Source organism: Pseudorca crassidens, chromosome 5, assembly GCF_039906515.1.
Source record: "Pseudorca crassidens isolate mPseCra1 chromosome 5, mPseCra1.hap1, whole genome shotgun sequence".
Lineage (NCBI taxonomy): Eukaryota > Metazoa > Chordata > Mammalia > Artiodactyla > Delphinidae > Pseudorca > Pseudorca crassidens.
In genome coordinates, this window is record NC_090300.1 from 62,132,089 (window position 1) to 62,158,593 (window position 26,505).

The 26,505-nt window shown below is 37.7% G+C and overlaps 2 protein-coding genes across 8 annotated transcripts in view; one reads left to right on the forward strand and one right to left on the reverse strand.

The window, feature by feature from the left end:
* The window catches only part of KCNMB3 (potassium calcium-activated channel subfamily M regulatory beta subunit 3), a 75,427-nt gene extending 70,532 nt beyond the window's left edge, over positions 1–4,895 (reverse strand). The window contains 3 exon segments of the mRNA XM_067737146.1: positions 654–773; positions 3,561–3,734; positions 4,665–4,895. The gene's annotated coding sequence lies outside the window, so the exon portion shown is untranslated.
* A 38-nt stretch (positions 4,896–4,933) lies between these two features.
* Positions 4,934–25,729, forward strand: ZNF639 (zinc finger protein 639). 7 transcript variants are annotated; one of them, XM_067738102.1, is made up of 7 exons: positions 5,140–5,301; positions 6,231–6,255; positions 8,779–8,851; positions 9,492–9,560; positions 10,602–10,712; positions 15,487–15,621; positions 15,765–25,729. In XM_067738102.1, exons 4-7 carry the CDS (start codon positions 9,503–9,505, stop codon positions 16,916–16,918), a joined length of 1,458 nt encoding a protein of 485 aa, XP_067594203.1. In that variant the 5' UTR covers positions 5,140–5,301; positions 6,231–6,255; positions 8,779–8,851; positions 9,492–9,502; the 3' UTR covers positions 16,919–25,729. The 7 variants fall into 7 exon arrangements, with proteins under 7 accessions (XP_067594201.1, XP_067594204.1, XP_067594205.1 ...); XM_067738100.1 differs by lacking the exons at positions 5,140–5,301; positions 6,231–6,255 and adding an exon at positions 4,934–5,070; XM_067738101.1 differs by lacking the exon at positions 6,231–6,255.
* The last annotated feature ends 776 nt before the right edge of the window (positions 25,730–26,505 follow it).

Consider the following 26,505-nt stretch of genomic DNA (forward strand, 5'->3'; position numbering starts at 1 on the left):
GCAATAAAATCATGACCTACATTCTTTTTGATGTTCCTCCTCAAATCTTTTTTCTTTTCTTAATGGCTTCAAAGTACCTGAAAATCTTGTAGCTTTTTAAGGGTAACTAAGCTAAGCTTGTTACTTTGTTGTTTTGTTTTGATATTTATTTATTCGTTTATTTGGCTGCATTGGGCCTTCGTTGCAGCATACGGGATCTTTGGTTGAAGCATGCGGGATCTTTTAGTTGCGGCATGTGGGATCTAGTTCCCTAACCACGGATCGAACCCATGCCCCCTGCACTGGGAGCTCAGAGTCTTAACCCACCGGACAACCAGGGAAGTCCCAAGCTAAGCCTGTTCTGATGTTACCCTTCCCCTTAAGACTCCATATCAATTTTCCTATTTCAAAACAGATTTAATATTTCAAAACATATTTGGGGGGAAAACTGAATATGAGAGGAATGCCTACTAAGTAAATCTTTGCCATTAAACATACTTTGAACACACAAAACGGACTAAACGTTGTACAAATATTTACACTGTGGCAAGGATTTCATGCATCCTTTCATTTTGTGCTTCATTCATACAATAAATATTAGGTGGTCACTCTGTCAGCACTGTGCTAGGTAAGCTTTGGGGATTAGCAGTCAGCAAGACAGACTGATTTCTTACCTTCTCAAAGCAGATGGTCTACTTGGTAGACCCCAAGAGTTCCCATCCACTGCCTCCAGGAGGTGGTGTTTCACTGTGATTAGTGATCATCATAAATAATTATGTCTTTCCGGTTTTTGACTGCCAACAGGAAAAGCAATGCTACTCAGTTTAGACTAGTCAAAGTTCAGAACAGGTAAACTCTAGATTTTCCTGATCATCAAAAGCAGCTCCCATTGTTACCATTTACTAAGGGGCACCACTTGGTGTAAGACATGAGAACTGCTACATGAAAATACTCCAAGAAAATTACAGTTCTAAGAGATTTACATAGATTTTCAGTATGGCCTGATAAGGCTGCTATACAAGTAACTAAAAACATATTTTTGTATTGTCCCCTCCATAGTGGCTACCACAGTTATCTTGCAACTAGTAAGCTTTAATAAATGCTCGTTAAATGAATAAATAATTGAATTTAAAATCCAAAGACACACTAATGGAATATAGATTTTAATAGACTCTGTTCTTTAGCCTCACACCCTGGATGAAGGAATGTATAAATTTAGCCTTTGTCTCAGTCAGTGATGGAAAGTGATTTTTTTTTAATCATAGTGGGTTTTTTCTTTTAATGTTTCATTTATTTATTTTATTTTGGCTGCGTCGAGTGGCATGTGAGATGGTTCCCCCAACCTGGTCCTCCGCAGGTGAAAGCACCGAATCTTAACCACTAGGCCACCAGGGAACTCCCAGAACGTGATTCTTCAATAACAAACAATCCCCAAAGCTTATCAATTTAACACAACAAAAGTGTTTCTTGCTCATGTCATGTCTGCTTTGTGTCCTGATAGCTCTCCAGACAGAGGAAGGGAGGGCTAGAGAAGCAAGCACCGGAATGAACTGCCTCCACCTAAGAGTGACACAGAGCACTTCTACTGACATTTCAATGACCAAAGCCAGTCATGTGGCTCTACCCAACTTTAAACAGGACAGGGAGTAAAATCACCTATATGGCTGAGAGTAGAGAGCACCAGAAATTCGATACTGTTGAACAGTAGTAATGCCTACCACAGACCTAACCAGTTAATGAGTTTTCTTCCTAGGGATATCAAACATATGTATTTACTTCCTAGGGATATCAAACATATGTATTTACTTCCTAGGGATATCAAATATACCTATTTACTTCCTAGGGATATCAAATATACCTATTTACTTCCTAGGGATATCAAGTATACCTATTTACTTCCTAGGGATATCAAATATACCTATTTACTTCCTAGGGATATCAAATATACCTATTTACTTCTTTTCATCATCTATTAACCTCAGTTTCCCTTGACATGGTTTAGCCTTCAGATCCTCATAGGTATGAGTGTCTGAGTTCAAATTTATCAAATGGATACAACACTTGACCTTCCTTCCCAGATGCTATAAATAAAGTCAATACTCTAGAAAATGAAAAGTACCACACAAACACTGTAGAAGGTATAATTAATATTCTAATAAAGAAGTCTAGTCTGATTTTATGTATCCATTCATTGATTCATTCAGTTTAAGAAACAATAAAGACTAATAGCAATTGAAAATTGAGCACTGAGTGAAAAATTTTTATAGCCAAGAAGACAACTTGACCTAGTACAGAGTCTAGGTAGACTCCCAGAGATGAGGTTCAGAGAAGAAGAAATGGAGTAAGACTTTTAAAGCCAAAAGACTATCTCTGTCCTATTTTAAGGAAGCAAAGTGAGTGGACTGACTGGCTGGCTAGATCTGGGCTTGCTGGTTTTGAAAGCACTGGGCTGGCTGCTTGGAAGACCTCTGCCGTGTAGGTGGCTCAGAATTACGGAGTCCAGTTTTCTCTGTTGGGAATGTGAGGTCCCTGATACAAGACTATGGCATGCCATTGCCTCATGAGTCAGGACTATGGCGCCCAGTTAGGTCTACACTAGTGTCATCAGGCTAGGTAAACTGGATAGAGTTTATCAATTCATTCAACAAGCTGAATCCCTAGACTCTTTACCTGTCCCATCCTCCTTAGACCAAGCTAGGCACCTGTCATGAGCTCCCATACACTCTTTACTTACCTTATATATGTTTAGTCATTACATTCCAATGCTGTTTCATTGCCTATCTTCTCTACTATTAGGACCAGCATGGCAAGGAACATGTCCATCTTGTTCATACTGTATCCCTAGTACCTAATACAGTGCTGGACATAAGATACATATGCAATGACTATTTTATTGAGGCTCTATGCCTGTGCTAAGCAGGGAGATGGAACAGACTGGAATACAATAAAACTAGAATTCAAAGTCTGTGGACAGACAATATGATGAACAGGGGTGGAGCCAAATTTTGTGAGAACAGAAGCTTATGCCAACTGAGGGCACCAATTTAAGAAAAATAACAAAATTATAAATGCAAAATTAAGTACCTCATCCTAGAAGATGTTCATGCACTTGCGGGGACTTGAAGCTTAAAGCTTCGTTATCTCCACAGTAAATGCATCTTTGATGATAAGTGGACTGAAGCACCAAATGCTATAAAACCTCTGAAGAGTGATCAGAGATCTCTGCTAGGGAAAATCAAAGACTTCACAGAAGAGATAAACTGTGACCTTGATCTTACGGACAGAAGCAAAGGAAAGGAATTGCAGGTGGAAGAAACACACCAAAACACACAGATGAGAAAGAACTGGAGCCTATCTGTGGAATAGTGAGAAGCACTGTAGTATTTACCCAATGTCAGGCTGGGTGGGGAAAGCCTTAGGCTAGTGGTTCTCAAAGTGTGATCCTGGGAGCAGCATCAGCATCACCTGATGCTTAACAAGCCAATAAAGAAATACTCCAAACCAAAGATAGATTAATTACACTACCGTTCCAGGCTGACGGGAGGTGTAAGAAATAAAGCCCAAATTTAGTTGAGGTGTACCTTTTCTATAAGTTGGTTCTCAGTAGAGTTGTCTTAGTCAACAGAGAGCTGATGTCCAGCTGCCAGCGCAAATCAAAAGTTCCTCGCTGCCAGGGCACAACGCTAGTGGAATGAAGGCGCCGGCGCTGGCGGGCAAAATGATCTCCTTCCCAGGACCGCTGCATGGTTTCACCACTGCTGGCAAAGAGAAGCCTTCAAAATGGTTCCATAACACCCCCTAGTGGCTTCCACCGTATCAGATCAAGAAACAGCCCAAATACCCAAGAGGAGGGAACGAAACATACTGTCCTTTACAAATTCCACAAACCTGTGTCAATTCCCTATTCCGTGCCATAACTTATTATACTAGGATTAAAAGGTGCCTCTAAATCTCTTCATACTTTATTCAGGCCATGCCAGCATTCGTAAATATTCGTTTATTTGGGCTTAACACACACATAAAAGTTATGAAATCGTAAAAATCGAGACACACACTAGTGTCTCTTTCAAATATGACTTTTATCTCCTGGGAGATAGTTGAAGGGGTCAGAGTAAAGTCTATGATAACTATCTGGTGGTTGGTTGGTTAGTATGTGGTAAGGAAGAAAAGCACAGTAGACGTATGGATAAAAAGACACAGATTGCAGTCCTGACTGTTAGTGACCTTGGGCACATGACACTCCATATGGGCTTCATCATCCATTTAACAATTATTTGAACCGGGTGCTGAGGCTACAAATGAATAAAACCTAGTCTCTAGACCCTCACAAGCTCACTTTACTAGTTTGTAAATTGGGACTAACAACCTTAACTCTTTGTCAAAAAGATAAAACATGTGACCACACCCTGTTCACAAGTTTATTTACGCTTACTTAATTTAATCCTCTCTACCTCTGCTCCTAGAAACTCAAGGTCGGAAAAGGAGTTAAATCATCTAATCCAATCCGCTATAATTTCACACTCATTCCACCAAGATTTTTTGAGTCAGGGAATCCGGCTAAAGCCTAACAATGATTCACGACCTTTTAAGAGCTTAACACTCCTGCCCTGTGGACAGCTGCCCTTTTCGTCCCCAATAGGCTGCGGCCCCTCTTTGGGGTTTGAAACGCCACATGCCTTGCCCACCCCGAGCAAGACCATTCTCGCACATCCCAGGAGGAGCTTAGTGGGAAAAGGGCGCCTGGCGCGCGTCGCTTCTCCCACTTCTTCCGTGCGGGAGGGAGGGCCGGGGTCGGGCGGGGGAAAGTTCCTTCGGCAGCCTCGCCTGGAGCAATTCTAGAGGGTGGAATCGCCCGCTTGTTTCGGGCGGGGCGGTCCCCCGCCCGGAAGGGACCCGCCGCGGCGCAGAGGTGCCTGCCAGGGGGCGGGCGGGCCGCCGGGCCACCCCCGGCACTCGAGGCCGGTGGTCCCGCCCAGGCCGGGTGTGCTGCGAGGCCAAGCCACCCGTTCCCCAGCCCCCACTCTCACCTAGTCACCTCCCCGCCCTCACGGCGGGCCCCTGAGGCGTGCGGCGCAGGCGCGGAGCGAGGCGGTGAGTGCTGCCGCCAAGCCTGGTTTGGGGGCCTGGCAGGCAGGGCATAGGGCGCGCGGGGAGGGAGTGGGGCTGGCCCGGCGGAGCGCCCGGGAGCGTGAGGGCTAGAGCGGCGCCGGCCGCCGCCGTGCGCCTGAGGGCAGGGCTGCGCGGTCCTTCCGACCGTGCTCGGGCGCCTTGTCCGCCGCCTCGGAGCTGCGCCTGGGCTGGCCGGGCGGGGCCCGAGGACTGGTGAGTGTGAGGGCGGAGCGGGTCGGGCTCTGCACTGCTGCAGGGGCCGCGGGCGTGCGGCCGCAGCTTCCTGCGGGAGAGGGCAGGGAAGACCGGATGGCGTCTTTTAAACTGAAACCCTGCCTTCGTTTTCAGGCGGGATGGCGCTCCCCTCCCCCATCCCGAAGGCAGTTCCATCCCCTGTGGAGGATGCCTCCACCCTGGCTCGCCTCGGCCCCCCGCTGTTTTTTTCCGAAAGGTGCCTCCGGGGTCGGGACTTGGGAGTTTCCGCTAGTCGTCGGGGCCGGTGCGTGGCGCTGGGGTGGAGGCGGCTGGGTCTCGGTGGCTCCTGAGGGGCCCCTCCGGGCGTCTGGGCCCGGGACGCCCGTCGGTGCCACGCTGGCCCTCAAGCCCTGACGGGTGGCATCTTGACCCTCCGGCGGCGCGTCCCTTGACCGATCTTGTAGCCTCAATCTTCAGGCCTCGGTCCCGGCTATAAGTCTCCAGCCAGTATAGTGTAAGCCACTTGTTAGGGTGCTTATAACTCCTTTTGGTCTTGTTTTTCAGTAGAATCAAGGGACACGAGTGATTTGAGGCAGTTTATCTCTTAGCAAAGAGATAAAGCAAAGACTGACACTAAATTGGACATATTGTGTCGGTTCTAGTTCAAGTTTTCCTGTGGCATTTTTGTGTTTCATTTCTTTTAAAATCTGGAAACTATATACTTGTTTCAAAATGAAGGTGGAAAAGAACGTGCTTTTAAAACTCTTTAGAAGAAAACTAGCTTTTTATTGTAAGTGCTTGTCTTATGTTTATACCAATTAGAAAGAGAATATTTACATTGCATGAAAGGCCTTAGAAAGGTTGAACTCTTTGATGTGAGTGCTGACTGCCTATTATCTGTAGTGTGTTTTGTACTTACACATTTTTATTGTTGAAAAAAATGACAGGTGGAAAGATGCTGATGAGTGTCTTGTAAGTTGCTTTTTAAAAAAAAAATGTTTTGGATGGCATGATTTTCTTTCTGTAAACGTAAAATATTTGTGAATACCTTAGCATGAGAAAAATGTCTAGATGTGTATGCACCAAAATGTTAACATTGGTTTTTCTGGATAAATAGATTCTAAGTGATTCAATTCATTTTAATTTTTTTCTAATTTTACTGCAGTGACATATATTACATCTGTAGTTTGTTTTTAAGTGAGGAAGGGGAGTTGAGTTAAAAGGTGCATGTGCATGTTCAGAATCTTCCCAGTGAAAGGAGGACTAGTGAGCAAATGTGTATGTGACATACCTAAGTAAAAAAGCCAAACTTCTTCATCAGGGCAGTTATACATACCAAAGGCACTTAAAAACATTTGCTGAAATGAAGGATGGTTAGCATTTTTGGTCTTGAGTGGGCATTTTACCATCTTGGCTTAAAGGAGGTCTGGTGAGCATTTGGATATTGTTTAGCCCTAAGTAGGAGTCAAACAGTTCCTGATCAAGGTGATCCTATTCCTTCCACCTGGCATCTGAATCCAGGCCAGCTTAACATTAATTCTAATGCCGTAGTTGGTTTCCTTTTCTTGTTTTTTTGAAAGAATTTGAAGTGTTTAACATGCTCAGCTGACAGTTTTCAGTGTTCTGATACTTGTAGAACATTTAGAACATGAAGTATAAAGGTTTTAGCTGTGTAAATTCTGGAAGTGTACAAAAGGTATTAGGAATAAGTCTTGAGATTTTAGTTTATTACATAAATATGAAAACAGCTTTTCTTTTTTTTATTTTTTAATGCACTTGATGGGGGTGGGCTCAAGGAATGCTATTTGTGTTGTTAGGTGAGGCATTATATATATTGATACCATTTCTGTAAATCATGGTTGTCAATTTCTTTGGGTGATTCCCTTCCCCTCCTCCCAATTGGTGGCTGAGTAAGAACTGGAAGCAATACGTAACTTTCTGGTATCAGTGATTAGAAATGAAGATTTACTCACACAGTTAGTTGCTCAAAACCCAGAAGTCAGAAGACATGCTTTTTCATCTCTGGTTCTACTACTTTGTTGACTTGACTTTCCCTGAGTTTGTTTCCTCATCAGTAATATTGGAGTGGATTTGATAGTAGCCCTTCTATGTACTTCACAGGATTGTTGTGAAGATCAAATAAAATAAGGAAAATTTGCAATAAACTCAGCAGCACTATAAGTGTAGTATAACAGCACATGTAGTGCTGATATACCCAGAACTTAGTGAAACAGCAAAAATAGTATGTTCACCTCAAGTTCCTTACCACTAGAAATGAGATGGTCTTAGTAATGATGCCAAGTTCTACCTGCTATATAGTATATCACCGTGGTGATAAGAAAAGCAGTTTATAAGCTGGTAGAGAAGACTTCACGATGCATTTTTTTCCCTGACATTCCTTACTTTCCCAGTGCTACAGTGGAAAGAGCACTAATCTGAAATGGAGTAGGCAGTTCTGATTCTGACACTAAGCTATTACTTGAATTGGGGTGATCACTTTGTCTCCCTATTTGTTTCCACAACTAAAATAAAGGGATTGAAAGCATGGTCTTCAAAATCAGTTAGATCTTTGTTCAAATCCCAGCCCTGTCACTTATTAAGTATTCCCCTGACTTAAATCTATGCCTCAGTTTCCTCATCAGTAACAAAGGGTAAAGAATAGCGATTTTGAGAGTGTTGTGGATTTTGCAAATCATAGGGTTAAATAAAATAATGTACACAACAGCATGGTACATAATTGGTGCTCAAATGATCATTATTATACTTTATTAAATAATCTATAAGGATTTAAACAGTTTAAAGTCTAATTTGGAGTTGGCTTGCATTATATTGGCTTTCACTGTGGCTAAATAAATTAATGAGATTTATATTCCTATTTCGGTGTTAAGATACAACTATAGCTTTAGAAGATAAATTCATTTCAATGAAACGTGACACATTTACATATAGTCACATATTTATAGATTTACACAAGTTTTAGTACTTAATACAGTATGTTCAAAAGAATATTGTACTTGAGTTAATTCTGTATAGCTTTCTAGTTGACTAAGATCTGGTACCATTATATTCGTTTTTTAAAAAACTAATTTTATTTATTTATTGGGGCTGCATTTGGTCTTTGTTGTTGCACACAGGCTTTTTCTAGTTGCAGCGAATGGGGGCTACTCTTCGTTGCAGTGTGCCGGCTTCTCACTGCAGTGGCTTCTCTTGTTGTGGAGCATGGGCTCTAGGCGCACAGGCTTCAGTAGTTGTGGCACGCGGGCTCAGTAGTTATGGCTCGAGGGCTCAGCGCAGGCTCAGTAGTTGTGGCGCATGGGCTTAGTCGCTCCACAGCATGTGGTATCTTCCCGGACCAGGGCTCGAACCCATGTCCCCTGCATTGGCAGGCAGATTCTTAACCACTGTGCCACGAGGGAAGCCCACCATTGTATTCTTGTGTCTCAGAAATGAACTACATTTTTGCTCATAAGACTTTTGTCATGTTTTTTTCTACAGGCATTTTTTTTACCATCTGTGAAAACTTCCTGTAATTCATTTTTCCTCACTCCAGTATTAAGAATTATACCAAGTAAGTGGGATGTAGTAAAACTAATTAGTCAATTCTATAACAGTCTGTCGGAATTTAATCATTCAGTGGCTGCCGTACTATTTTGTTCTCGACGGAATGTTGAATGTGACCTCATAAGTCAGAAAAGGATTTTTTTCTTGAAAGTTATATTCTGAGCTTCTATACAATGAGTTTTGTTTTTTTTGTTTTTTTTTGTTTTTCCTGAAGCCAGGGCATCAATACAGATTTGTGACAGTATTTTTTTGAGGGAATCTATCTACCTGTGGCTTCAAAACTGCATCAAAATATTCCCAACTCTAAGAAATGTACCTGTAAAACCCTTAATTTGGTGCCATATGCACAATTTGTCTTTTATAAAAAATTAAGCATAAGGCTTATGTTATTATCCAGTTTTCACAATTACATCCACATTTGAAAAGGAGTTCTCAACCTCAGTAAGAAAGAAAACAGAACTTGGTGTCCTGCCTTTAAACTTGATCAGAAAAATAAATCCAAAATGTAAGCAGAAGGATTGTTTAACGTTTCTCTTATGAAGTGGATTTTCATGTGGCACACATACTTCCTATTGCCAATAAATTATTTGGTTAGAAGAAAATTTTTTAACAGTTGTGATATATTTGTTAAATTTTTCCATTTTTAGATTAAAAAGATATGAATGAATATCCTAAAAAAAGAAAAAGGAAGACTTTACACCCTTCTCGTTATTCAGGTCAGTGTGTGATTAAATTATTTAAAAGTTAGGCCATGTATTCCCGTGCAGTTGTGTTTCCATCATTTTCTCATAAATGATCTATTTGATAAGAGTTAAATATCTGGGTCAACTTTTAGGTAAGAGTAAACTTTAAATAAATTCTCTGAATATATATTTCTCAATGTCTGCCATGTGCTAAGCACACATCAGAACTTTACAGACATTGTTTATTCCTCACAACTTCGTGGTTTATAGATATTTAAAATTCGATATCCAAGGTTACATACTTATACAGCATAATTGATATTTGCCTGTGTGATTCCCAAGCTTGTGCTTAAGGCACAGCAATAACCTTGGTGGAAGATATTTTGCATCATTGGGAAAATACTTTATCTTGTACATTATTTTCAGAAATATGAATTTCTTTTTGATTGTGTAATTTTAGATCCTTTCTTTGAGGTTGGCTCTGCTGTCTTGGCAAATAAGATGTCTTTGGCCATCTGTAACAAATGCAACTCACATGCATATACTTGGGGCAGTTTCAGGTATACCTGTTAACCAACCCAACCTACACATTTTTCGTATCTGAGGAAATTAAGCCTGGTTTACTGCTTACTGGCACTTCCCAGGCAAGAGTTGAAATGACTGTATTCAGAGCCCTAACTGGTCCTCAGACTTTCCCCTATGTGTTATGCTTTTCCTACAGTACATGGCAGATCTTCTTGGTAGTTAATTCAATGTTTTTTTTGGTTTGTTATTTTTGTTTTTGTTTTTTGCAATTAACATATATATTGCATATTTATATTTTGTGGGATTCTGACCAAGGCAATTGTATCTTTGTGTGCTTCAAAGTATTATATTTTAAATTGTATAATTTATGGTTCTTTCAAAGCTCAAAGTCAGTGTCAGATCTGAATTATAAAAACCTTGAGAATTGAGGGAAATATTAATACTTTATTACAAATACTATGAAATTTTATATATGTTGGATAAAGAGATTGCTGTCATTAAATGTATATATGTTCAATATGCTTGAAATTTTTAAAATTTTGTTTTCAGATTCCTCTGGAATAAGCAGAATTGCAGATGGATTCAATGGCATTTTTTCTGATCATTGTTATAGTGTTTGTTCTATGAGACAACCAGACTTAAAATATTTTGACAACAAAGGTATATCTAAATTTTCCAAAATATTTTTCTTTAAGTTGCTTTTATAATTTTTCATTTCATTTTTGAAAATGTGGGTGAAAGTGATGATTTCAAAATGGGCAAGTGTTTAAACTTAAGAAAACAAAAGAGTTTTGTGTAAGAAAGTGAATTTTAATTTTTAACATTATTTCAGAGATATAAATCAAAAACAGATCCTCCTAAATCAATTTTAATCAGCTAGGAATCAGTGGCAAAGCAGGAATGACCCAGAGTTTGGACCATTTATGATGAAAGGTAAAGAATACTGTTACACACAGTTCTTCCACTCAGCTATACCTTTCAGTCTGGAGGGCTAATGGAAGGAAAGAACAGAGGGTGAAGGATTTGGTCATTTTCAATCTTGTATCTTCTATTGACTCCTCTTTTCTAGAGCATAAGATGAATAGTAACTTGCATTTGTTCTCTTCTTCCTCTGCAATAATCAAAACTCCCAGTTCCCGTGAGCTCCTATTATAGGCACAGATACATAAATTATTTAAAGAACATGCAGGGATTTCCCTGGTGCTTAGTGATTAAGACTCCGTGCTCCCAGTGCAGGGGGCCTGGGTTCAATCCCTGGTCAGGAAACTAGATCCCACATGCTGCAACTAAGAGACTGCATGCTGCAACTGAAAGATCCCACGTACTGCAACTAAGACCCAGTGCAGCCAAATAAATAAATATTTTTTAAAAAAAATAAAAATAAATAAATTTTAAGAAAAGAACATGCAGAGTCAGAGACATCAGTATGAACTCATGTTTGGCTTAATATAGACACAAATGGTTACATACAGAAACATTTATGGGTATATCTATATATACATGGCAGTGTACATGCACATATTATTTGCTGTGTTAGCTGAGGGGGCCTAGCAGAAATGACAGCCCAGTAGCAATGAGCACATCTAGTGTCCAGATCTTGGTTTCTAATACCATTTTCCAATAAAAGGAACAAGGGCTTCTTGGAGAAATGGCTGATTTAAGGGAGAGGAAACAAATCTGTACAGAAGAATTCCAAATGATTTATGTAGATACTCCTCACTCAAGGAGGTGGAGCATAACTTTCCACTCCTAAAGTATGGACTGCACTTAGCGACTTAATTCCAAGCATAGAGTATGGAAAGTAAAAGAGTGACTTTACATTGAAGAAACCTGATAAATACCCCGGTTATCAAGTTCAACGTCAACAGTGATAAACCAAGTTAATAGTATGTACTCTTGATATGATACGATAAAACTTGACAGTTTGCCTCTGTGTTTCCCTCCCAATAATCCATAATCCCAGTCTAATCATGGAAAAAAACCAAAGTTCATTAGTGGGACATCCTGCAAAATACCTTACCAGTCTCCTCAAATTGTCATGGTCTTCGAAAACAAAGGAAGTCTGAGAAACTACCACAGTTAACAGTAGCCTAGAGACATGACAACTAAATGGTATGTATCCTGATTGGGATCCTGGAACAGAAAAAGGACATTACGTAAACACCAAGGATATCTGGATGAAGTATGGACTTCAGTTAATAACAACTTACCAGTATTGGTCATTAATTGTAACAAATATTAATGTAAGATGTTAAGAGTGGAGAAACTGAATGGAGGATATATGGGAATTCTCTGTACTGTCTTTTTTTTTTTTTTTTTTTCTGTAAATCTGAAACTTCTAAACCATAAAGACCTGATGTTGAAGTGCAGTTTTCACTACTGGCTGGCATTTCAGCTTGTCCATGTTAACTTTAAAACACTGGGGCTTTAACAGATTGAAAGAGAAAAATCATATGATCATCTCAATAGGTGCAGAGAAAGCTTTTGACAAAATTCAACACCAATTTATGATAAAAACCCTCCAGAAAGTAGGCATAGAGGGAACTTACCTCAACATAATGAAGGCCATATATGACAAACCCACAGCCAACATCATCCTCAATGGTGAAAAACTGAAACCATTTCCACTAAGATCAGGAACAAGACAAGGTGGCCCACTCTCACCACTATTATTCAACATAGTTTTGGAAGTTTTAGCCACAGCAATCAGAGAAGAAAAAGAAATAAAAGGAATCCAAATTGGAAAAGAAGAAGTAAAGCTGTCACTGTTTGCAGATGACATACTATACATAGAGAATCCTAACGACACTACCAGAAAACTACTAGAGCTAATCAATGAATTTGGTAAAGTAGCAGGATAAAAAATTAATGCACAGAAATCTCTTGCATTCCTATACACTAATGATGAAAAATCTGAAAGTGAAATTAAGAAAACACTCCCATTTACCATTGCAACAAATAGAATAAAATACCTAGGCATAAACCTAAGGAGACAAAAGACCTGTATGCAGAAAATTATAAGACACTGCTGAAAGAAATTAAAGATGATACAAATAGATGGAGAGATATACCATGTTCTTGGATTGGAAGAATCAACATTGTGAAAATGACTCTACTACCGAAAGCAATCTACAGATTCAATGCAATCCCTATCAAACTACCACTGGCATTTTTCACAGAACTAGAACAAAAAAATTCGCAATTTGTATGGAAACACAAAAGACCCCGAATAGCCAAAGCAATCTTGAGAAAGAAAAACGGAGCTGGAGGAATCAGGCTCCTGGACTTCGGACTATAATACAAAGCTACAGTAATCAAGACAGTATGTTACTGACACAAAAACAGAAATATAGATCAATGGAACAGGATAGAAAGCCCAGAGATAAACCCACGCACATATGGTCACCTTATCTTTGATAAAGGAGGCAAGAATATACAATGGAGAAAAGACAGCCTCTTCAATAAGTGGTGCTGGGAAAACTGGACAGCTACATTAAAAGAATGAAATTAGAACACTCCCTAACACCATACACAAAAATAAACTGAAAATGGATTAAAGACCTAAATGTAAGGCCAGACACTATCGAACTCTTAGAGGAAAACATAGGTAGAACACTATGACATAAATCACAGCAAGATCCTTTTTGATCCACCTCCTAGAGAAGGGGAAATAAAAACAAAAACGGGACCTAGCAAAACTTAAAAGCTTTTGCACAGCAAAGGAAACCATAAACAAGACGAAAAGACAACCCTCAGGATGGTAGAAAATATTTGCAAATGAAGCAACTGACAAAGGATTAATCTCCAAAATTTAAAAGCAGCTCATGCAGCTCAATATCAAAAAAAACAACCCAATCCAAAAACGGGCAGAAGACCTAAATAGACATTTCTCCGAAGAAGATATACAGATTGCCAATGAACACATGAAAGAATACTCAACATTATTAATCATTAGAGAAATTCAAATCAAAACTACAATGAGATATCATCTCACACCAGTCAGAATGGCCATCATCAAAAAATGTACAAACAATAAATGCTGGAGAGGGTGTGGAGAAAAGGAAACCTTCTTGCACTGTTGGTGGGAATGTAAATTGATACAGCCACTGTGGAGAACAGTATGGAGGTTCCTTAAAAAACTAAAAATAGAACTACCATATGACCCAGCAATCCCACTACTGGGCATATACCCTGAGAAAACCATAATTCAAAAGGGCACATGGGCTTCCCTGGTGGTGCAGTGGTTAAGAATCCGCCTGCCAATTCAGGAGACACGGGTTCGAGCCCTGGTCCGGGAAGATCCCACATGCCGTGGAGCACCTAAGCCCGTGCGCCACGACTACTGAGCCTGTGCCCTAGAGCCTTCGAGCCACAGCTACTGTAGCCCACACACCTAGAGCCCGTGCTCCGCAACAGAAGCCACCGCAATGAGAACCCACGTACAGCAATGAAGATCCAATGCAGCCATAAATAAATAAATAGATAAATAAATAAGTCATGTGTACCCCAATGTTCATTGCAGCGCTATTTACAGTAGCCAGGACATGGAAGCAACCTAAGTGTCCATCAACAGATGAATGGATAAAGAAGATATGGCACATATATACAATGGAGTATTACTCAGCCATAAAAAGAAACGAAATTGAGTTATTTGTAGTGAGGTGGATGGACCTAGAGTCTGTCATACAGAGTGAAGTAAGTCAGAAAGAGAAAAACAAATACCGTATGCTAACACATATATATGGACTCTAAAAAGAAAAAAAAAATGGTATGAAGAACCTAGGGGAAGATGGGAGTAAAGACACAGACCTACTAGAGAATGGACTTGAGGATATGGGGAGGGGAAAGGCTAAGCTGTGACAAAGTGAGAGAGTGGCATGGACATATATACACTACCAAACGTAAAATAGATAGCTAGCAGGAAGCAGCCTCATAGCACAGGGAGATCAGCTCGGTGCTTTGTGACCACCTAGAGGGGTGGGATAGGGAGGGTGGGAGGGAGGGTGACGCAAGAGGGAAGAGATATGGGAACATATGTATATGTATAGCTAATTCACTGTATACAGCAGAAGCTAGCACACCATTGTAAAGCAATTATATTCCAATTAAAGTGTTAAAAAATAAACACACATTAGGGCTGAGCTGAGGGAATAAAGACTTACTCAGACTCAGTAATTTCAAGTTAAAATTCCTAAGTAACTTTAAAAAGTGTATTCTTGTCCAAATAGGGCATGGAAGCAAAAGTAGTTGCTTGTTTGGACAGATTTTCTGTGTATCTGTGGTACGCAGATAACAAAGCTTTTCATAGCTAAATTTAAGTCCTTAGTTCTGTTGGAATTCTAAATTATATTTAAAAACATTTGTGCTTTGTTTTATAATAATGTTTAATGCTTTTATATAAATAATAAATATTTTTCCAAATCCCTTTTCACAGATGATGATTCTGATACAGAGACATCAAATGACTTGCCAAAATTTACAGATGGAATCAAGGCCAGAAACAGAAATCAAAACTACCTGGTTCCCAGTCCTGTACTTAGAATTCTAGATCACACTGCCTTTTCTACAGGTAAGGGAAAGTAATTAATAGAATTTGCACATTTTGTATAGGTCAGTGAAAAAATAATAAGTAAAATAAATTTCTTTTTGCCAGTGACTTATTTAGTAGGTCTTATTTAGTAATAATAATAATAATAGCCTTGTTTTATTTAGAAAAATCTGCTGATATTGAAATTTGTGATGAAGAGTGCGACTCCCCTGAATCAGTCAACCAGCAAACTCAAGAGGAGAGCCCTATAGAAGTTCACACTGCTGAAGATGTTCCAATTGCTGCGGAAGTGCATGCAATTTCTGAAGATTATGATATAGAGACAGAAAACAATTCCTCTGAGAGTCTCCAAGACCAAACTGATGAAGAGCCACCAGCTAAACTTTGCAAAATTCTTGACAAGAGCCAAGCTTTTAATGTGACTGCCCAGCAGAAATGGCCTTTACTGAGAGCTAATAGCAGTGGCCTCTATAAATGTGAACTTTGTGAGTTCAACAGCAAATATTTTTCTGATTTAAAGCAGCATATGATCTTGAAGCATAAGCGTACTGATTCAAATGTCTGTCGAGTATGCAAAGAAAGTTTCTCTACCAACATGCTCCTGATCGAACATGCCAAACTGCATGAAGAGGATCCCTACATTTGTAAATACTGTGATTATAAGACAGTAATTTTTGAGAACCTCAGCCAGCACATTGCAGACACCCATTTTAGTGATCACCTTTATTGGTGTGAGCAGTGTGATGTACAGTTCTCCTCAAGCAGTGAACTCTACCTACATTTCCAGGAGCACAGCTGTGATGAACAGTACTTGTGTCAGTTCTGTGAACATGAAACGAATGATCCAGAAGACTTGCATAGCCATGTGGTAAATGAGCATGCATGTAAATTAATAGAGTTAAGTGATAAGTATAACAATGGAGAACATGGACAGTACAGCCTCTTAAGCAAAATTACATTTGACAAATGTAAAAACTTCTTTGTATGTCAAGTATGTGGGTTTCGGAGTAGACTTCATACAAATGTTAACAGGCATGTTGCTATTGAACATACTAAAATTTTTCCTCATGTTTGTGATGACTGTGGGAAAGGCTTTTCAAGCATGCTAGAATATTGCAAACATTTAAATTCACATTTATCTGAAGGGATTTATTTATGTCAATATTGTGAATATTCAACAGGACAGATTGAAGATCTTAAAATTCATCTAGATTTCAAGCATTCGGCTGATTTACCTCATAAATGTAGTGACTGCTTAATGAGGTTTGGAAATGAAAGGGAATTAATAAGTCACCTTCCAGTCCATGAGACAACTTGATTGTTCTCTTTAACTTCCATAATGTTGATGTAAAATAATAAATTTGACTTTTTTGCAGATGTTAAAATGGATGATTTTAAACACAACTTATGAGAACTGTCTTTAACAAGATCTTTTTAAATTTTTTTTCTTGGCATTGCTACTTTTTCAGTATATAATTGTATCCTAAATGTGGTATTTTCAATGTATTGTAGTTGGTAGTTTTAACCGCTTTTGGTGACTATCGTCGTCTGGCATGTTCTCTGATTTCATAAATCGATAAGAAACAGATGTACTGAAGAAATTAGACTATAGTTTTCCTTCCGTAAACATAGGTGCTGTAAACTTTTTCTTCTTTAAACTCAAAACAAGATCAGTTTTTCATGTATGAAGTCGTTAAAGTACTGTACTACCAGAACTAAAGTGCAACATAATATGCACCTAAGTCCAGTGATACTCCCATTAATAAGATCCAGACCCTCCTTTTGCATTCCCCAACAATTATTATCCCCAAGGCAATCAGTGAACTCCCCATCTGTGTGATTCTTTCAGTGACACTAGGAGGCCAGCGTTATGGTAAGAAGGAGAGATCTGGTTTTCTTGGCAGTCTTTTTTTAATTCTCACTCTATTTTAACCCCATCTGTGTGCTAAATAATTTTAAATGGGGAGAAAGTGGTAAGGGGTTCGACAATAAAGTAACATTTCATAATTCATTTATAAATGAATAAACAGGTTATTTATAATCTGTTCACATTTCATTTAGAGTTATGCAACTGCAAAGTCATGCCCGAACTTCTGATATCAAATCATTTTCTGAGAAAACCCTCTGAAGTATTAAAATAGAAATAGGAAGATGTGGGAGATAGGGGTTGCTGTATGAAAATGTATAGATTACTTTTGATAGTGGTAAATCAATCTTCTATATTAGTTTCCTATGGCTACCATAACAAATTATCACAAACTGAGTGGCTTAAACAATAGAAATTTATTGCCTCACAGTTCTAGAGGCTAGAAATTCAAAATTGAAATATTAGCATAGTTGATTCCTTCTGAGAGCTGTGAGAGAAGGATCTGTTCCCCCGCTGCTCTCCTTGGCTTGTACGTGGCTATCTTCATGTTCACATCATCTTCTCCCTGAGTGCAAGTCTGTTTCCAACTTTGACCCTTTTACAAGGAACCAGCCAGTAATTGGATTAGGGCCCACCCTGATAACCTCATTTTAACTTGATAAAGACACTATACCCAAATAAGTTCATATTTTGATGTACTGGGGCCCAGGACTTCAACATATGAACTGAGGGGAGTGAGGGAGAGGCACAACTACAATTCAGTAACAGCTTTTTATAGTATCAAGGAGATAGCATTTTGTGCATCATTGACCTCAAATATAATAAACACTGTCACTAACTATATTGTCATTCAGAAATATTGATGTAGTTGAAAAGACTGATTTATGACCCACAGTGTTTTTTTTTACTTCAAGACCATGGGAATTGAGTCTGTTTTGAGAATGGTGGCAGCAACAAGTTTTTCAAAACCAATCATTTTTATTTCCACCATTTTGTTATATATGCATACCTGTATTCCTAAAAACTACCATTCTATCTGATTATCACATTCCAGGTAGAGCTGCCTGATGTAAATATTTCTTAGAAGATTTAAAATTATAATGAAATTGTAAGAAAACATTAGAAACCATCTGGTCTACACCCTCTAGGTTTCTAAGTTTCTTACAGAAACAGAAACTTAGGGTTATTATTAGGCCAGGGTCCCAAAACCAGTTATAGCAGACAGGAGTGGAATCCAAGTTATTTGGCTTCCAGTGTAGTTATGTTTCCATTACACCATGTTACATAAAAATCTAAGATTTGTCCTTGGGATGTTTTTCATAACTACGTAACCTAGCCATTCAACTACCTTCTTGGTAATTCTGTCTATAATTTTTTAATATACATCCAGCTTCAGGAATTTGATTTTCAGGAAACAAACCTTAAATAAATAATGCCTGGGTTTTTTTTTTTAATTGTGTATTTTACAGCTTTACTTTTGATCAGGTGTTAGTAATCAAATTAGAGATTGTAATGCAACTACTCCAGAGGTATTAAATCCAAGTTTTAGAACCATATAATTTAGTGCTTTTTTGCTGAATCTGCAGCTTGAGGCCACATCTCACTGACAGTTTGTCCAATAAAACCTTTTTGCTTTGACTCAGCTTTCAAATAAGCCTATGACTGACCATAAATTGCTGAGGTAGCAAGTCTATATTTTTAGCTAAATGAACTTCTTTGGAAAAACAAACCTACTTAAAAAGAAAATTTTCTAATTGCTTCTAGATTTTTTCTGTGCAAAGACAGACATTTCCACTGTACTCTTGTGACTCGAGAATACGTAACAGATGGTGATGTTTATTAGCACTACAATAGAATTCTTGGCAGTAGTGAACAGTAGTGATCTTTTTTTTTCATCTTCACTTTGTAGTTCATGTTATTTGAAAATGATTGTGTGGTACTCAAAAGCTTGTAAATTTGTAAATTTCCTGCTTGTGAACTTGCCAGTTTTACCATTTTAAATCACCTTTCTCATTCCTCTGAGTTTGTATCATCACATATTAACCAGTTTCTCTGTTTCACAGGGTCTGTAGCCTGTTAGGTGATTGCTGAATTATTGGCAGGTGTAGCCAGTAGTGTTTTGTTTTTCCCCAATAAACTAACACTATTCCTAGTTTTTAAATCTGATTTTCAAAGCATTGAATTACTTAATTCCTGGCAATTTGCAGTTAATCTTACTCAGCTTGTTCTCCCAGTCTTACCTTTTACAAGCAGGTTAATATACTCCCCAAACTTCTGTGATTAATTTTTGATGGAATTTTCATGACTTAAAAGCACTATAAGTGACATAAATTTGAAAAAGCTAATAAAAATCAAATAGCCATGGGAATTCCCTGCCAGTCCAGTGGTTAGGACTCCATGCGTCCACAGCAGGGGGCACGAGTGAGATCCCTGGTGGGGAACAAAGATGCCCCAAGACGTGCGGCACAGCCAAAAGAAAAAAATACGTATCAAATAGCCACAATCCTCTTGAGAAGCAGATTGGCTTAAAAGAATCAGTACTTTTTATTTAATTGAAAATAAATAGTTTAACTAACTGTAAATCCCAACAGAGAAGCAAATCTGGCTAGTTTTTCCCTACGATTAACAGTCTCATCCCTATAAATTAAAAATGAACTTTTGAATATATATTCCTTTGTAACTCAAGTTCTGATGACTGAAGATAGAGTATCTACAAGAATTATTCATGGCATTGAGTTTATGGATTTACAAATATACCTTATATTGGTTTAGCTTTCCATAAATTAATCTCTTAAGACAACAGTCAAATCTAAGAGAAAGAAATGTGTATGTACACTTATGGTGTAAAATATAAATTCACAAAGCTAAAAATCACATGTAATTTACATGTTTATTACATGAAGTTGTATGCTCAATTTGTAAGTTTAAAAAACAAAATATTAATAGTCTGTTAGTTGCTTGGAGTCTACTTCATACTAGTGATTTGAAAAATAATTTTCTATATAAAGATTTTTCCATATTAAAGCATCACCACAACTTCCTTGTTAAGTTCATTCTCTTTAGTAACCTTGGTATTAAACTGGTAACTGCCTGAACCCAAAATAAATCACATTTATGAAAAGTAATTTCTTCACTGTAAAAAGAAACAATTTTCTCACATTGCTAAATAGGAATATTGTGTCATCTACTAGTCTTAATCCCATACTTTAAAAGGTATGACTATTTAGATACTTTTTTAGGGGGATTTTTGTTGTCACAACCTTTAAGTTTTTGTTTATTTTGAGTTTTAAATAGGCAAACAAATATGACCTGGATAATTTTTTTCTTGCTAAAAATATTGAGCTGAATGAATTACACATTGAAAAATTTAATGAAAAGTATGTTTTGAATAAAAAATGTTTTCTAGTTTTTAAATATCTTATCCAGATACTGTCCACTACTGAAAAACATTACAGTTGAAATCATTGATACTTTTGCCCTTATTCTTCAGAATAAGCTGAGATTAGGAATTGGAATCATACCAAAATAACACAGAAATGTAATTTCTGGTGGGTAGTGTTTTTTTGTTTTTGTTTTTTGTTTTTTGATCCTCTGCCTAAAGACCATTTACCATGATGTTTTGGATTTTAGTTGGCTGAAATCTGAGACTATTGAATTCTCTTTTCTTGCCTACCCTGCACATTTTATTTAGGGTTACCACTTCTCTGCTATAGCATTATGTTTTTTTAAAAAACATTGCTCGAACTGTATTCTATGACTGATTACCCTCCTCTGTGCAACTCTTCCACACCTCATTTGGATTTTCAGAAAGTCTCAAAAGATTAAAATTTTCCCAATTAGCAAGGTGAGAGTGGATTTTTTTCCTTTAATTCTTCCTTCTCTGTATTCTCCAAACTGTTTAAAATAACTTAATCCTTTCATACCATATACCCACCACATCACTCGCTTCTATACCCTGTAAATATTTTATAAATTTCTGTCTAACAGCAGTGCTGAATTTAGAAATTTTTAAAGCATAATATCATGGCACTTTTTTTTTGCGGGGGGCGGGGCAGGGAGGAGGCTGTGCAGCTCTTGCAGAATCTTAGTTCCCCAACCGGGGATTGAGCACAGGGGATTGAGCACAGGCCACAGAGTAAAAGCACCAAGTCCTAACCACTGGACCGCCAGGAAATTCCCTCATGGCACTTCTTCCTTTATGGTTACAAGATTATGGTTAAGTGCCTTGTGGCACTGATCCAGTGTTCTTTAGTGAACAACTAAATTGCTGAAGTAGAGAAACTAACACAAAATGACAGTATGTTAGTTTAGGAGGAACCTCAGAAATCAGGAGGAACCTCAGAAATCATCTAATCCAGACTCATAAAGCGCACAACATATAAAAATATATATAGTACATAGTTTTATTTTCATGGTTGTAAATTATATGTTGTGAAATGTAACATCAGATCTGATTCATGAATATTTTTACTTAAGACAGAACTTTTTTTTTTAAAGCAAACAGTTAAGGAAAAAGCATGAAGTAAATAATGATACATGGACACGGAAAAAATTGAGCAGGTGAAACATGAATGACTGAAGTTTGAGAATACAAAATTCTGATGTAAATTTCTTGTTTATAGCTTAGAAAAATGCTTCTCTAACATCATTAGACAAATGCTTTTTAAACTAGAATAAACAGGACTTTATAACTCTCTACCACTCTTCAAAGAATTTTCTATAGAAAAAGTGAAAATGTGCCCTATTTTTTCCATGGAATGTCATACCAGACAATTGAAGAGAGAAAATAATGTAATAGAGAGTACTGGACCATGGCATGTGACTTTGTTTTCTAGTCTCTGTTTGCTAACCATAAATTGTGTGACTAACCAAGGACAATGGATGTAATGTTACCAAATTTTTCTTGCAGCTCCTTAAAAACTTCTGTTTCACTACTAGTCAGTTTAACAAACAGCTATGGAATATCTCCTAGCAAGCCATATGCACAGGGATACAAAGATAAACTATGGTTCTTGTCCTTAAAGAAATCTCCTGTATAGGGCAGGAAACTCTCCTCTGTCACCTTTCTGAACTCGAATTCAGTTAAATATCAAGTTGAGTGCCTTCTGTGTTTCTAAGTATTCACTTTGTAGATAATGCTACCATAAACATTCTTGTATGTGTTAAGGTGTTTGTGGGTTTTTTTCTCTTTTTTCTGAGGGGGAGTGGGCTTTGTGTATATATTTTTTTGTATGCTTGTGATTAAATACCTCCAAAATATTATCCAGAATGGCTCAAGTTTACACGCCCATCAGCTGATCATGTTTCCCTACATCCTTATCGAAGGTTTTATACAACTTTTTAATTTTGGTAAATCTGAGGGGCCTAAAGTAGTATGTTACTATTGTTTGAATTTGCATTATTTGATTACTAAAAAGATTGAAAATATCTTAATATGCTTTTGAGACATTTTGGTTTCTCATTTTGTGAAGTGCCTCTCCATAGCTTGCAGGACCTTGGTTTGCAGAACAGGGATTGGACCGGGGCCACGGCAGTGAAAGTGCTGAGTCCTAACTGCTGGACCGCCAAGGAATTCCCCTTTGTTCACTTTTCTATTGGGTTTTCTGGTTAATTTTCAGAAGTTCTTTAAAAATTTTAAATATTGGTTCTTAGTTGATGATATACACAGCAAAAAATAGATTCCCAGATTGCCATCCGTTACTTATGTCTTTTGTTGAACAGAAATCGTTACATTGGGACTTCTCTGGCAGTCCAATGGTTAAGACTCCACGCTTTCAATGCAGGGGGCACAGGTTCAATCCCTGGTCGGGGAACTAAGATCCCACATGCTGCACGGTGAGGAAGGAAGGACGGAAAGAAAAAGAGAGAAAGAAAGAGAAGAGAGAGAGAGAGGCGGGAGGGAGGAAGGGAGGGGGGAAAGATCTAATGTAGATAGATCCATCACATTTTACCTCACAGGATGTGCTTTCTACATTTTTTTTTTTTTTTTTTTTTTTGCGGCACGTGGGCCTCTCACTGTTGTGGCCTCTCCCGTTGCGGAGCACAGGCTCCGGACGCGTAGGCTCAGCGTCCATGGCTCACGGGCCCAGCCGCTCCGCGGCATGTGGGATCTTCGCGGATGGGGGCACGAACCCGTGTCCCCTTCATCGGCAGGCGGACTCTCAACCACTGCGCCACCAGGGAAGCCCTCTACATCTTGTTAACAAACTGTTTTCCTACATTTTCTCCTAGTAATGTTCTGGTTGTACCTTTTGTGTTTAGGTCTGAGTTTCTTTGTGTGTAAGGATAATTCAAGTTTTATTTTTGTTCATTCAAGCGAGCTGATTTTGTCAATACTATTTGTTAAATAATGCATCTTCCCCCAGTGATTCATGATACCAATTTGAGCATATATCTACTCCCCATGGGCATAATTGGCATATGGATCTGTGTCTGTACTCATTATATTCCTGTTCCTGCAATAGTATCACATGTTTTAACAGTTGCTTTAAACATTATAGCTTTCCAGTATGTCTTAATATCAGGTAGTGTGAATTTATTCTCCCTGCTCTTCTTTTTTTTTTTTTAATTTATTTATTTATTATTTATTTATTTTTGGCTGTGTTGGGTCTTTGTTGCTGTACACGGGCTTTCTCTAGTTGCGGCGAGCAGGGACTACTCTTCATTGCGGTGCATGGGCTTCTCATTGTGGTAGCTTCTCTTGTTGCGGAGCAACGGCTCTAGGCGCATGAGCTTCAGTAGTTGTGGCATGCAGTCTCAGTAGTTGTGGCTCACGGTCTTAGTTGCTCCACGTCATGTGGGATCTTCCCGGACCAAGGCTTGGACCTGTGTCCCCTGCATTGGCAGGCGGATTCTTAATCACTGCGCCACCAGGCAAGTCCTCTGCTCTTCTTTTGAGAACTGTTTTAGTTATTGGTAGACTTTTTCTTCTTCTATGTAAATTTAGAATTAGTTCCAATTCCATTTAAGTCTTGTTGGAATTGCATTATAGTTATGATCATTTTTGAGGGAATCAACATCTTTACAATGTTAAATCTTTTCTTTTGTAAACATTGTATATTTCTCTAGTTACTTAGGTCTCTTTTAATGTTCTTTTAAATTTTTTCCATAAAGGTTGTGTGCGGCTTTTGTTAAATCAATTCCTAGATTCTTTACAGTTTTGGTTGCTTTGACATGCTATCTTATTTTCTAATTGGCTACTGCATGTATAGGAAAATGTCTGAGTTTTGAAACATGGATTTTTGTATACAGAAATAATGTTGTTTGGGTTTTAATCTTTTTAGTTCTAATAGCTGTCTTTGCTTAATTTTTAATGTAAATAACCATATAATCTGCCATAAATTATATATTTGTCTCTTTACTTCCAGTCTGCGAGTCCAAATGGCTCTTTTTTCTTATCATCGAATTTGTCAGCACTTCCACTGCTATAAGGTGTAGAAATAGCATTAGCAGGCTTTTTTTTTTTGTTCCTAGCCTTAGATGTAAGACTCCTAAAGTTTCCCCATTAAGTATATTTTTTGTAGGTTTTGATAAGTAGCCTTTAGCAGTTTTCTTAGTTTTTTAAGACTTTTTATTTTAAGTAGGTATTAAACTTTAGCAATGACTTTTTCTATAGCTATTGAGATAAACAGGTGGGTTTTCTCCTTTAAGTCCGCGAATACGAATTCCATTGGTTGATTTTCTAATGTTGAATTATCTTTGTATTTTTAGGAAAACCCTACCTGTACAAAATTTTTTTTCTAATACAATGTTGGATTCAGTTAGGTAATATTTCACATAGGATGTTTGCCTTATTCATACGTGTGATTTTCTTTACTGACACCTCCTATCCAGTGTGGTATCAAGGTTATTCTAGTCTTATAAGTGAGTTGGAGTGTTTTTTCTCTTTTTCTATGCTCTGCAAAAACCTGTTTGAGATAATATTAATCTTTTCTTTAAAGATTTGGTAAAATGTTACCTCTAAAATCATCTAGGCTCTCTTTTTTTGTATATATGGGAATTGCCATTTCAATTTTTTGAATGCTTATTAGCTTATTCAAGTTTTCTATTTTTTCTCAGGCTAATTTTGGTATTTGATGGTTTCCCAGAAATTTTACACTTCATCTGAGTTTTCAAGTTTATTGGCATTTATGATATTTTGTATCTAGAGTTATTTCCCCTTTGGTTTGTATCTTCCCTCACTTTTGACATTCTTAAACAGATTTGGCAGTGGTATGTCAAATTTATATGTTTTTTAAATAATTAAATTTTACTTTTTGTTAATCTCTGTTTTAGCCCTTATATTTTAATTTTTTTCTTCTTCTTTATGTTTACTCTGCTGGTTTTTGCCTATGAGTCTGTTCCATAAAAAGAAAAACAATGGATTAAATTACTTATTACTTATACAAAAACATTTATTATTTTTATAATTTATAACATGCAATGTCACTTTTACTTTGATATACAATAATTATATTAAAGATGTAATTATTTATAAAACTAATAAAGGGATACCATTATGATTTTAAAAATTCAAACAATATAAATAAAGCAAAAATTTCCTTTGAAATTCCCTATGCTAAAAACTAACTGAGTGGTTAAGAGTTTCACATAGCTATTAACTGGCATAGTCTAGATTTGAACTGAGGTCTTCAGATCAAGTTCCATGCTTTTTCATTAAAAGATTTCTTCTTCAGTATATATTTGTTTAATGAACATATGAATGATCTCAAGTGTAGTAACTGCCTTGACCCTTCACATGCTGACTGATGCTTGAAATTCATCCTTAAAATTTCATTCCTTTTTGCTTAATGCCTTAACGTGATTGTAAATTATAGTGCTTATTGGTCAGGCACGTACAAAGGAAATCTTTTGATTTCAAAGTGTTTTGTGCTTTTTAATGCCTTATCTCTTCTCCCCACCCTCCCTCTCCACACCATAAACAAAAACACTTACAGAAACAGTATGCTAATTATTTCTGCTAGGAATCCTTAGAATTGTACTTCTATCAAAATGTGTTTTACAATGAAGATCTTTATTTATTTTAAAATGTCACATTA